Source organism: Manacus candei, unplaced genomic scaffold, assembly GCF_025592945.1.
Source record: "Manacus candei isolate 608988 ecotype Guabito, Panama unplaced genomic scaffold, ASM2559294v1 h1tg000050l, whole genome shotgun sequence".
In the NCBI taxonomy this organism is placed as follows: domain Eukaryota; kingdom Metazoa; phylum Chordata; class Aves; order Passeriformes; family Pipridae; genus Manacus; species Manacus candei.
The window spans coordinates 6,937,387-6,949,596 of NW_026138098.1; the positions used below are offsets into that span (position 1 = coordinate 6,937,387).

At 46.5% G+C, this 12,210-nt stretch overlaps 1 protein-coding gene across 21 annotated transcripts in view; it reads left to right on the plus strand.

The window, feature by feature from the left end:
- The window catches only part of JAKMIP3 (Janus kinase and microtubule interacting protein 3), a 68,364-nt gene that overhangs the window by 25,619 nt on the left and 30,535 nt on the right, over positions 1–12,210 (plus strand). For 12 of the 21 annotated variants that reach the window (XM_051801073.1, XM_051801074.1, XM_051801079.1 and 9 more), the window contains 5 exons: positions 654–888; positions 1,990–2,487; positions 9,544–9,759; positions 11,279–11,398; positions 11,823–11,969. In XM_051801073.1, the coding sequence (XP_051657033.1) occupies positions 754–888; positions 1,990–2,487; positions 9,544–9,759; positions 11,279–11,398; positions 11,823–11,969 (1,116 nt within the window). In that variant the 5' untranslated portion in view covers positions 654–753. The remainder of the gene's footprint in view (positions 1–653; positions 889–1,989; positions 2,488–9,543; positions 9,760–11,278; positions 11,399–11,822; positions 11,970–12,210) is intronic. The other 9 variants (XM_051801086.1, XM_051801090.1, XM_051801092.1 and 6 more) reach the window with 3 other exon arrangements.

A 12,210-nucleotide genomic window follows, 5' to 3' on the forward strand; every position in this document is an offset into this window, starting at 1 on the left:
ATAACGATCCTGTGATTCCATGATTTCATGATTCTATGAAAATAGTTTTCCCGGGGGGTTGCTGTCTCCAGGCCTTGACAGTGCCAGGGGATGGTGTGTGGACATCCCTCGTGAACATTCCATATCCTTTGCACTGTGTGACTTCCAGTGCAGATGAAGGGATGCAACACACCCTGACAGGAGGATGTAGGGGTTGGGCTCTTCTCTCACGTAACAAGTGACAGGACAAGAGGAAATGGCATCAAGTTGCACCAGGGCAGGTTTAGGTTGGATATTAGGGAAAATTCCATCACCAGAAGGTTTGTCCAGCCCTGGCACAGCTGCCCAGGGCTGTGGTGGAGTCCCCATCCCTGAAGGGATTTAAAAGCTGTGTGGATGTGGCACTTGGGAACACAGGTTAGGGTTAGGGTTATTATCCAAGGCTATTATCCATGGCCTTGGCAGAGCTGGGGCAGTGGTTGGACTCTAAGGGCTCAGAAGGCTTTTCCAGCCTGAACAAACCTGTGATTCCATACTGAATGCAGGGAGGAGCCCTTTCAGCTGGCTGCCCTGTCCCTCATGTGTGTGGAAGTGCCTCATGTATGTGGTGGTGTCCCATCCCTGCCCACCCCTCTCTCTGCCAGTGCTGTGTGACTGTGCTCTCCCTTTTCCAGGCCCAGGAAGATGTAGTGTTCCGGCGGGAGGCGCAGGAGCCGGAGCGAGTGCTGGGCCGGGGGCTCCAGGCGGGATTGCCCTCCCTGCCACGGCCTCACCATGTCCAAGAAGGGCTCCAGCAGCCGGGCCAGAGGGGACAAGCCGGACGCCTTGGCCGCCCTGCAGGCTGCCAATGAGGAGCTCAGGGCCAAGCTCACTGACATCCAGATAGAGCTCCAGCAGGAAAAGAGTAAGGTGTGCAGCTTCCCTTTCCTTCCCCCAGCAATCTCAGTGTAGTCTGTTATTTCTGACCACTCTCTGCCCCACTCATGGCTGCCTTATACATTTGCATCATCATGAGGCATTGTAAATTATGAATCCAACATATATATATATATGATATAAAAGTAGAAGATCTGTTAATCCTTTTGATGTGATGCAGCATTTGCAGTTTTAAGGCTGAGGACTCTCTTTTTCTTCTCTCTGTTCTCCCCCACCACTTCTGGTCATGGCTGCTTTAGAATTTATGTCATGGTTTTAAATTGAAACATCATCTGAGCCCTGTGTGCTCAGGTACAGTCAGTTATTTGCACTGAAAAACTCATTGCTTAGAAAGCATCTGGTAAAATGCAGCTGCTTGGGGTTTCACAGGAGCTTTGTGTGTCTTCCCTGTGCACATGTGCTCTGTGTGGGTTGGGTCTCTGTGCCTGACAAGCCAAAATGGTGACTTGGCATCTGATTTCTCATGTATTCCATTGGTGATGTGGTGTGAGAGCTTCTGCAGACTAAAGTAAGGACGCAGCCTTACTCACAAGATACTGCCTGGTTCCTAGATGTATTATCTCACACATTAATCTGTTTGTAGCACCTGGTATACCCATGTCAGCCCAGTTTCTGAGCATACACTTCCTCCAGTGTTTGGATGTGGGTGGTTTGGTCATGTGGGTTCTCTCCTTCTTGCATAAATTTGTGCTAATTATTTACATTGTGTACCACATGCTTTCTAGAGCACTAAATTGGGTGAATTAAAGAGTCCATAAGATTGCAAGGGATAATTTTTTAATTCTGAGGATAGAATAAGATGCTAAAATCAGTATTGATACCTGGGGTTTCAGCCTCAGTATCAATAATTTGCAAAATGATAATTATATATTTTTGTTTCTTTTTCTAAATATGCAGATATCTCTGTTTATACTGGTATCCAGTGAAAGGGCTTTGCTATGAATCTGTAGACACAGACATACAGCATTGAACTCTGATGTTGTAAAGTGACCTGTATAATTTTTAAATAATATAATGGTTTGTACTAATCATTTTTTTGATTGACAGTAGAGTACTTTCTGCTTTTCCTTGTAGGTCAGCAAGTTGGAAAGAGAGAAAAACCAGGAAGTGAAGCAGATCAAGGAGCACGAACAGCATAAAAGCACCGTGGTGGTCACAGAGCTCAAAGTCAAACTGCATGAGGACAAAATGAAGGAGCTCCAAGCTGTTCGAGAAGCACTTCTGAGACAGCACGAAGCTGAACTGCTCAGAGTAATAAAAATTAAGGACAATGAAATCCAGAGACTGCAGACCCTGCTCAATGCCGTGCGTGATGGGGGTCCCGACAAGGTGAAAACGGTGCTGCTCTCGGAGGCCAAGGAGGAGGCCAAGAGGGGCTTTGAGGTGGAGAAAATCAAAATGCAGCAGGAGATTTCTGAGCTGAAGGGGGCTAAGAAACAAGTGGAGGAGGCTCTAACCATGGTCATCCAAGCTGACAAAATCAAAGCAGCGGAGATCAGGAGTGTGTATCACCTGCACCAGGAGGAAATCACCAGGATCAAGAGGGAGTGCGAGAGAGAGATTCGTAGACTGGTACGTGTTGCTCTTTTCATCTGTGGTTCAACTTACGTTATTGATAGTCAGGAAATGATCAGTGCTGGACTCAGCTGAGGAGATAAGGATGGATGTTGAAAATTTGGAACTTGCTTCAAACCAGTTTTACATTTACTAGTAGAAATGTTGAACTGTTTTTTAAAACTATCAGGATGTTTTGTAAGGAACCTCTCTATCTGTGTCAGTGCCTGTTAATGTTGTTCACATTTCAGACATCAGGAAGAGCTCTCAGATTCCTGTCTACTTAGGGTAATGCTACAGAAGAGTTATGTTTCTGGGTCTAGGCCTTTATTTCCTAACCAAGTGTTGCTTGGTCCCTCCCTTTCCCTGCCTTTGCTAGTTCCCGTGAACATCCCATAATGAGCCCTACATAAACCCAAAATGCTCTTCTTCTGCGTCCCTGAGTCCTACATACCCAGCAAGGCATTCAGGGGGAATTCCTTTCCATACCCACCTTGGTGGCTTTCCCCTGGACAGGGGTTAGTTCTCCTGCCTGACTCCACGGGCTCCTGATCCCAGCAGGTCCCTGGGATCCTCATCTTCCCTGCTCCCCTGATCCTCACAGGTCCTTTGTGTGGGGCTGCTCAGCCTGCGCTCACCTAATCCAGCTTCGGAGCCTCAGGTGCAACAGCTCCTGTCTCAAAGGCAAGAGCTTCACTCTTGTGTTTTGGAGTGCTCCTCCAGCACGTTTGGAAACTGGCTGGGGAGATTGAAATGGATCATGGTCCTTGGAAAAGGGAGGAACTTCCTGCAGGAGGGAGCTCCCTCACAGGGAGCCTGTGCATGAGAGCCAGGCAGGCCACCAGCATCTCCTGGGGTTCAGGGTGGTTTATTCTCCACTGCTGTCTCAGACTCTTGCCTTGGGATTCCCATCTTGTGAGTGCACAGGGAGTGTATCCCTGAACTGCCTCTGCCTTTCCTAAGGACCTGGGAAGACAGCCATGCTCCCATCGTGTGTATTTTGGGTCTTGTCTCAGTATTTCTGTGATGTCACCATCGTTCTGTGTTTGCCACACAGTGTCCTGGTGCAAACTCATCCATGTTTCTCCTAAGCCATTGATCCTAGGCTATTATCCAAATCCTAAAAAACAATTAATAATGCTCAAATTGCTTGCAGCCTGGCCCCAAATCAAAGCCTGGCAGTGTGGCCTTGCTGCAGGGACCACCTGGAAGAACCTCCTACCCATCCCAGGGCTAGAACTGCGTCACCCGTGTCCTGATGACCCAAAGAGCCTGGCAGGGACTGACACACTAGTAGAGTGTTTCCTACCTTTATTTAGTTACCACGTCTCTCAGACTTTAGGTTGTTAAGTTTTTTTCATAGATTATTTTATTTTTATGGAGAGAGGATGTTAAAATAATTTGTAACCAACTGATCTGTTGATGCTGTTCAAATATCCTGCAGAGTAAGTCCCTTCCTCTAACCATTCATTGCTGGTGCATTGATTTCATACATCCCAGTGAAAGGGTGGCTAATGGGCATCCTAAATAAACTTGCTGCATCACATGGAAAGTCCCCACTAATGGCCCTTAATGGAGAAGCTGTTAAATAAATATGGTCTTAGTTATAAGGAATAGAGTGGTTTGGTGGTATGTTTTCTAAATTGCCTTTGAAAATCAAACTTTTTTTTTTTTAATTCCTGCTAGAAAGAATGAGATTAGTTAAACTGCACTAATGAAATTACCTGATGCCATGGTTTCACCAAGCCCTGAGTGCTTCCTGGATGGCTTCAAGTACTCTCAGCTCCATTGACTCAACCAGAAATAATTTTCAGTGTGGACTGGTGGCTCCTGGCACCTTGCAGGGAGGGCCCTGATGTTTGGGGGAAAGGCTGGTGCTGCCTCATGCGATAAAAGCTCTCTATGAAAATGAGGCAATTCCCAAAACACTTCAACTATCACTGGAAACCAGTGTTTCCTTCCTTTTCAGAGAGGACCCAGCCATAAAGTGCAGTCCTTGAGCCTTAGTGGGGTTGCAGTGAGGCAGAGACACACAGGGGAGCTGGAGCTGAGCAGGTCCATCCATCCCACAGAGCTCTGGAATCACACCTGCATCCCATGGCACTGGCAGCTGAGGGGCCAGCCCTGAGCTGCCCAAGGATTCAGCTCAGGGTTTAAAAGCATCATGGTTTGTGTACAATGCATTATTTAGTTGTTTTAATCAAGGAGGGAGTAGCCTTTGGGCGAATTTTAATTTCATACCTAGGAAAAGAGTTATTTTTTAGTTTAGTCAGAGTAGAGAAAAACGAGTTGTACTCGTCTGGGTTTGGCTTTGCAATGGTATGAAACCCTTTAGCACAAGGTTGTTTTTGAAGTGATTGATGTCTGATATGTTCAGTTCTTCATTTCCAAGTCACAGAATCACAGAATATTAAAGGCTGGAAAAGGCCTCCAAGATCACCGAGTCCAACCTGTGACCAATCAAAAAGACCTTCTTGCTCTCTGCAACTCCCTGACAGGAGAGGGGAGCCAGGTGAGGGTTGGGCTCTGCTCCCAGGGAACAAGGGACAGGACAAGAAGAAACAGCCTCAAGCTGTGCCAGAGATGGTTCAGGTTGGACATCAGGAGGAATTCCCTCCTGGAAAAGGTGGTCAGGCATTGGAAGGGGCTGCCCAGGGAGCTGGTGGAGTCCCCATCCCTGGAGGTGTCCAAGGACTGAACGTGGCACTCAGTGCTCTGGGCTGGGTGACAAGGTGGGGATTGGGCACAGGGTGGACTCAATGGGCTGGGAGGGCTTTTCCAGCCCAAATGATTCTGTGATTCTGAGTATTTACCAAATAAAAATCCCAGCTCTTTACTGTAGTTATTTTCAGGTTCAGGGTGACTGTTACTCCTGGATCCAACGGCTTTGGACCAGTCAGTCCCATGTGGGAGGGCTGAGCATCTTTCAGCACTGTGGACAGCACAGGAAAGGGAATAATGTGTTTCTCCAAAGTGTGTGTTCAGGCTGTTCTGGGCTCGTGTTGTGTGTTTGCACATATGGCTCGTGCTGTTTGTGTCTGCACAGTCTGAGCGTGAGGCTCCCCGGAGACGTTCAACTAACCCAGCTGAGCTGTCCCTGGCTCAGAACGTTCAGCAATGGTGCTGCAAGAGATGAAATTCCCTTGCAGATGGTAACGGGGACGTGTGGAATGGCCTCCTTTCGAGAGAATTTCTAATTTTAGTAAACCAGTTTTAAATTTCAATTTGTGCATTTTAAACCAGCCTAAAATACTACGTGGATGTATTTAATTACATTTGTATGCTCAGGAGCACTCCCTGAGTTAGTGTGTGCACAGCCAGGGGAGGCAGCTTTCAGTCAAGAGGGTTCCCTGTGATCAGTTGGCCTCGAAGTTTGCTTGATGGGAACCAAAATTCAATGTGGTGGAAAGCATTTAAATTTTAATTAGCTGAAGATTGGTCAGGAAGGAGAAGTTCTGCACAGCCATGGCCACTGCAGCCTCCTTCCTCCTGGCTCCTTTACCAGGGTACTGAGAAATCAGAAAAACTGAGTGAATTAGATTTATTAGAGGCTGAGTAGTGGTTATTTTCAATTTAGATAAACTTTAGCTGATGATGACTACAAAAAGCTTTAATAACTTTCTCCATTACCTCTGTAAGACCACTGTTCATTGAGATCTTCACGGGTTCCTCATGGCAGTGCCATCTCATAGCCAAAGAGAAGATGGAGGTTTTCTGCACCATTCTGAACCTCTGTGTTCTCAGAGAGAGACCCTGAGCTCCCTGTCAGACAGTGGTAAATTAGTGAAGATGTCTGATTTAAAGGGTGGGATCAGATGAAAGGGTAGGAAGCTGACTTTTTAAATATTAATTTTATCAGTGATTGATTTAGTCTTTATCTTCTCATTTTGATTCCCTCATGTGGTGAGAAATCCCCATATTTGGTATTATAAAGGTGGCTCAGCACTCACCTACACTGTAGGTGCACACAGCATTCAAGGGGAGCCATTCTTTCTGCCAGCTGGGTATTTTTCAGTCATTTGTGATTTGACCCTCGTTTCCAACAGTATTTTTTCCGACTAAAACCTGGACTGGAGCATTTTGTTGTATATTAAAAGCCAGACAACATTTCTCCTACACTTAACAAGGTCAATGAACCTCCTAGTTCTGAGTCATTCCTTTGGTGTCTCACAGGCCAGAGTTTAAAAAACATTTTTCTCTGGGATCCTCCTCTCTTCTGAGCTCTAGCTGTGGTGCTGTGCCACAACATACCTGACACAGGGCTTGGACTGGGGCCTCTGGAAGAGCTTGGAAGCTGCTGGCACTGGACGTGGGGTTTCTGCCTCCTGAGGGTCTGGGACACCCCACACTTCATTCATGGCAGTGACCAGTGGCACTGGATGGTTCCACTGGGGGTTGGACCAAGATGAGCTTTCGGGTCCCTCTAAACCCAAGCCAAGATTCTGAGTGAATCTGGCTGCTGCTGGGTGACAGGTCCCACCACGAGGCGGTGGGGTTTGTCTCTAGGGAGGGAAGGTGGACGAGCAGGACGTGTGTCCCCTGTGTCCCCTGTGCCTGAACACTCTCTCTCAGGGGTGTCACCCCCAAGAGCCACCCATCTCCTCTCACCTGGGCACCTCATCACCCAGCCACCAGTCCCATCTGGGGACCAGGCTGGGGACAGGTCTCCTCATGTGTCCTAGCTGCCAGCTCTGACACTGGGAATCGTGTCTGTCATGGAGCAGCTCCAGCTGGACAGGGATTCCCCTCTGCGTGTGCCCCCTGCCCGGTGGGACTGGCTTTGATCCCAGGCACTGGGAGCTTCAAAGGCCATTTCTGACAGCGTCTGTCAGTTTGCAAAGGCCCCAGGAACATTGCAAGGAGAAATTCCCCAAGCAGGAACTACATATTGGGTTTGAATCAGGATGGAAATGATACGTTTGAAAGAGCCACGGCCTAAAGCCATCTGAGAGTCGGGCTGTGCCGGGTGTGCACAGGGGAGCACGAGGAGGGAACAGCAGATTTCACCTTGCAGGGGCTGCATTTGTGTAATTGGCATCAGCTGTGCTCACGGCTGGGTATGAATTAGCATAGAGCATAAATATTCATCCCAGCCTCTGGAATAAAGTGGGAATGTCCGCGGCGCAGGGTGTCTCGCAGGTGGTTGGATGCTCCTGCATGCTGACGCCCCTTCCCAAGCCCTTCCCAAGCCCTTCCCAAGCACCCAAGCCATCAGGCAGGGGTGGGAGCAGGGAGAGGAGCCCCAGAGTGTCCCCGGTCCAGCACCAGCGCAGAATGAGGCCGGGCTGGGCGCCCACCCCGGGCAACCGACACCAATTCCAGTGAGTTCCGAGGGGTCTCTTGTCTGTACATGTCCTTAATTTTATTAATGGCTGGATACCATTTTCCAGGGAAATGCTTCCTTCCATTTGTGCTGTTTCTGCAACATTTGTGTTTAGTAACGGGCTGCAAACACCAAACTGTTGTGAATGTTTCACATATGGGAATTTAATGATATGAAGGAAAATGGGAATGCTGATGTTTCCTTGTGGTTTGTGATTTTGTTTAGGATTTGCTTTTTTTTTTTTCCTGGACAACAAACCATTAGTGAAATGCTGTGAAATGTTTTGTGTTTTCTCCAGTTTCTTTGTTCCTCCCAATTTCATGTGTTGCCTTTGTTGTAATGTGTCTTTGTTTTCATATAAATAGGGATCAACTAGCCAGTATTCTGCTTATTTCGGCAAATAATCATTTGATGATGTGTTCCCTTGTCATCTGTACATCTGTTTAGATTTCTCCCTGATTAGGCATTTAGCAGAAGGACCTCAGGTGCTCAGGAGACATCTCTTTGTTTCATTCAAAGTTAACGGGCACTGCCTTCATGGACATTGTTGAAAGTCTGTGATACCCAAAATACATTTCATCAGCTCCACTTGACTCTCCTGATACCTGTGTGACCTGCCAGCACCTGCTTTTCTCTTGGCTGGGCCATACTGGTATCCAAAAAGTCCTTGGAGTGACTATTGATCCCCAATGTAATTTTTTTCGAAGTTTACAGACAAAGCAGAGATAAAAGTATTAACACAATTCTCACAAGGCAAAGTGTGCTTATTTCAAGCAGGCCAGGTTTAAAAAGGGATCATTTAAATTAAATGTCTAAAGTCTCAAAAACTGATGCTAAAAATCTTTTGTTTATGGTGTCTGAAACCAGCTCACAGACACCTGAGGGGATGGATGTGATTTCTTTCTTTCCAAAGAATCAGTGTCTGTACCACATGTAGTGTGTGAGCATAATTAATGCTTTACATCCATGTTTAATGTATATGTCTGTGATCCAGCTGGGAAGAGCCACAGATCCTGCTGAAGTGGGTGCAGCAGCACAGGCACCCAAGGCAATTTGGGCTGGGATTAGGGATTTTCCATAATTAGGCAGGGCCCAACCACCCTTCACAAGGGTTGGATCCTGGCTGATCCCATGGGATGTGCACAGTCCCTCAGCACAGGCAAACAGGGAAAAAGAGAATTAGAGGTCACTGGACATTTGTCATTTAAGCACTTAATGATTTTGCATGTTTATTATGTATAAGCAAAACCTCTCATAAGAAGGGAATGATTAAATTGCTCACATGAGAGACTTCTGGGGAAAAAAATTAAAAAATTACATTTCTTCTCTATTTTGCAAATAAAAGGATATTCACATTTTAGTATTTTTCTTTTAAAATTATGAATTCAAAATTTCCAAAGGTGATGCCCAAGAAAAATGCTGCAAAATCATTAAAATGTTCGAGTGAGCCAATCAAACTGTGATGTGAATGTTAAGTTTTAATTTTTTTTTAAGGTATCCTGAAATGGTGATAAGAGCATGGGGTATTTCCGAATCATTTTAATGACAAAATTCCTGCCGAAAAAGAGATTTCCCTCTGGGTTGTCCCAGCAGAAGGGCGATGTTCCTGAAGTGATTGAGCCTGATGTTCACTGTCCAGTGTCCGTGTTCTGGCTCCCGGGAGCGGTGCTGTGTTTCCGTGGGCAGGGGTTCTCCGGGATGCTGTTGTCGAGCCGCTGCTCCTGTGTGATTGTGTTCTGTTCTCCTTGTAGATGGAGGAGATTAAGTTTAAGGACAGAGCAGTCTTCGTGCTGGAGAGAGAGTTAGGGGTGCGAGCCGGGCATGCTCAGAGACTGCAGCTCCAAAAGGAGGCTTTAGATGAACAACTGTCCCAGCTCAAAGAGTCTGACCGGCATCTGAGCAGCCCCAAGCGGGAACTTCCTTATGCAAGTGGTGCAGGAGACGCTTCAGATCATTCGGGAAGCCCCGTAAGCACTTTCACGTGGTTTCACCTAAACAGAGACCAAAGGGCACCAAGTGACAGAATCTTGATGAGTGCTCCCTGGAGCAAGAGCTTTCCCGTGGCCATGCCGGGGAGCCTGAGGCACCCGCTCCGTGCTCCTGCTTTATCCAAACCATTGATTTCAAATCAAACCCTGTCATGGGAGAGCCTTTGCTTTCTGTCGCTTTGTTTCCCGGTCGGTTTGGTTTGGTTGTGTCAGCAGGGGGAAATTTCTCTGTTCTTTCTCTCCTTCTCCTCACTGTACCATGCTCAGCCACCCACCTTAGTCTGACAGTTTGACACGATTCTGCCAACAAACGATGCAAATGCATTTCTCACCAAGTGATGTATGTGTGCAGCTCTGGAACTGCGAGCACGGGGCTCGGGGGGCAGATGGACGAGGCCAGTTATAGAGGGAATGGGGTGGTGAGAGCATGGAAACCCCACAGCCCCCTGGGATACCTGCCAAGTGCTCTCGCTGTCAGTGGGCCACAAAGTGAATCAAAGACTTCCTAACCTTCTCCTTCCTATTTATTTTCTGCAATATCCAAAACATTCAATTTTAGTCACCCTTCCACAATGCCTTTTTCAATGTACCTCTGGCCCCTTTCTGTTTTGGCCTTCCTTTGCTCAGATAAACCCCTCAAGTAACTGACCTCGTACCTCTGACGTGTGCAGGTTGTCCTCATTGCTGATCCTCATCAAGATTTCTTTTGCAAGAGCCTTGATTTTCTCAGTACAAGTGTAAAATTTATACATGAGCAAACCTATCTATTTCATTCTTTGGCCCAAGCCTCTCCTGCACCTGTTGAATGAGGAACCCTAGACCTCCCAAAAAGTGCCACCAGCACTGTGGGCGCTAATTTGCCTCTTTGAGTTGTATTCAACTTCTGCCAAAGACCAGAACAAGTCCTAGAGAAGGGGAAAAGTCTGTCACATTTGTCAACAGCTGTAACTTCTCTGAATGAGAACACATCTATCTATATCTCTATTCCTTTCTGATTTGATTTAAGCATTTTCACTCAAGTAAAGTGACAAGTGACCCTTTAGGACCCCATAAAGGTCACAGCTTTGTGGAAGAAGAGCTTTTGCAATGGCACAATTTCATGAACTTTCCCCATTTGTACTTCAGTAATTTTAATATCATTTTCTTATGGCCAAGACCTCAGTGAGCAATGTGTCTGAAGCTCTCAGTTCAACAGTGGCATCATTGGAACATGGCCTTCAGTTGGATATTTTCTGTTTCCAAGTTTACCATTTGTGACTTTGCATATGCATATACATATACATACTTCTGCATTTGCATTCTTTGTTACATTTCCACTCCTGACTTTCCGTTGGTCTCATCCTGCAGCTTTCCATGGTCACTTGGGTTCCATGGGTTACACTCTGCCCGATAATGTTTTGAGATGTTTGGATTTGGGATAAGAAAAAGTTTGAGCTTTGAAAACGTGCTCTGGCGTGTACACTTATGAACAGTTATTTGCAGTTGATCTTTGTTTTAGGAACAGCAGTTGGATGAAAAGGATGCCCGGCGCTTCCAACTGAAAATCGCGGAGCTGAGCGGCATCATCAGGAAGCTGGAGGACAGGAACGCCCTGCTGTCGGAGGAGAGGAACGAGCTGGTGAGGGCAGCAGGGATGGGAATGGGGGACGTGCTGCCGGGGCCATGCCTTGTCCCAGAAATACCGGGATATTTCTCCTGTGCTGTTTGAAAATCCTGGCTGCGCCTCCTTAGCTCTCTGTTCGGTGCTGTGCCGTGTCACACTCCTCTTGGCTTGTATGACAACGAATTTTTGAGGTGGCATTAGCTGGAATTATTTTTATTTCCTTTTAAAAATAAATGCATGCCCCATATGGAACCTTTGTTTCACAGATCGAATATCTCATAAAGGAGGAATGATCTCTTCCCATAGGAAAGCACCAAGAGTTTTTAATCAATTATGCTTTTCACGAGGAGGAAATACTGCTAGTGGGATTGTTAAAGAAAATTATTAATATATTCACTGAAAAAGCTCCAGAGGTGTTAACCCTCTCTTTATCTTTCAGTTAAAACGTCTCAGAGAAGCAGAAAGTCAGTATAAGCCCATTCTGGACAAGAACAAACGCCTTAGTAGGAAGAATGAGGAGTTGTCACATGCCTTACGCCGAATGGAAAATAAATTGAAATTCGTGACACAAGAAAATATCGCGATGGTGAGAGTCTGTGTGCTCCTGGGAGAACAGGGGGGCTGGAACTGATGAGGCTGAGGGGGTCAGGCATCATCCCAAACCTACTGGTTCCACAGGAAACTGTCCCCACTCCAGCACTTGCTGAGATGTGCTGTACTGTGGAATGGTTTCTGCCTTGGACATGTTTGGTTTTACATAAACATGTAAAATGTAAAATAACACAACATAGGATGTACTTTAGCCTCGAAGACAAATAGCTCTGAAG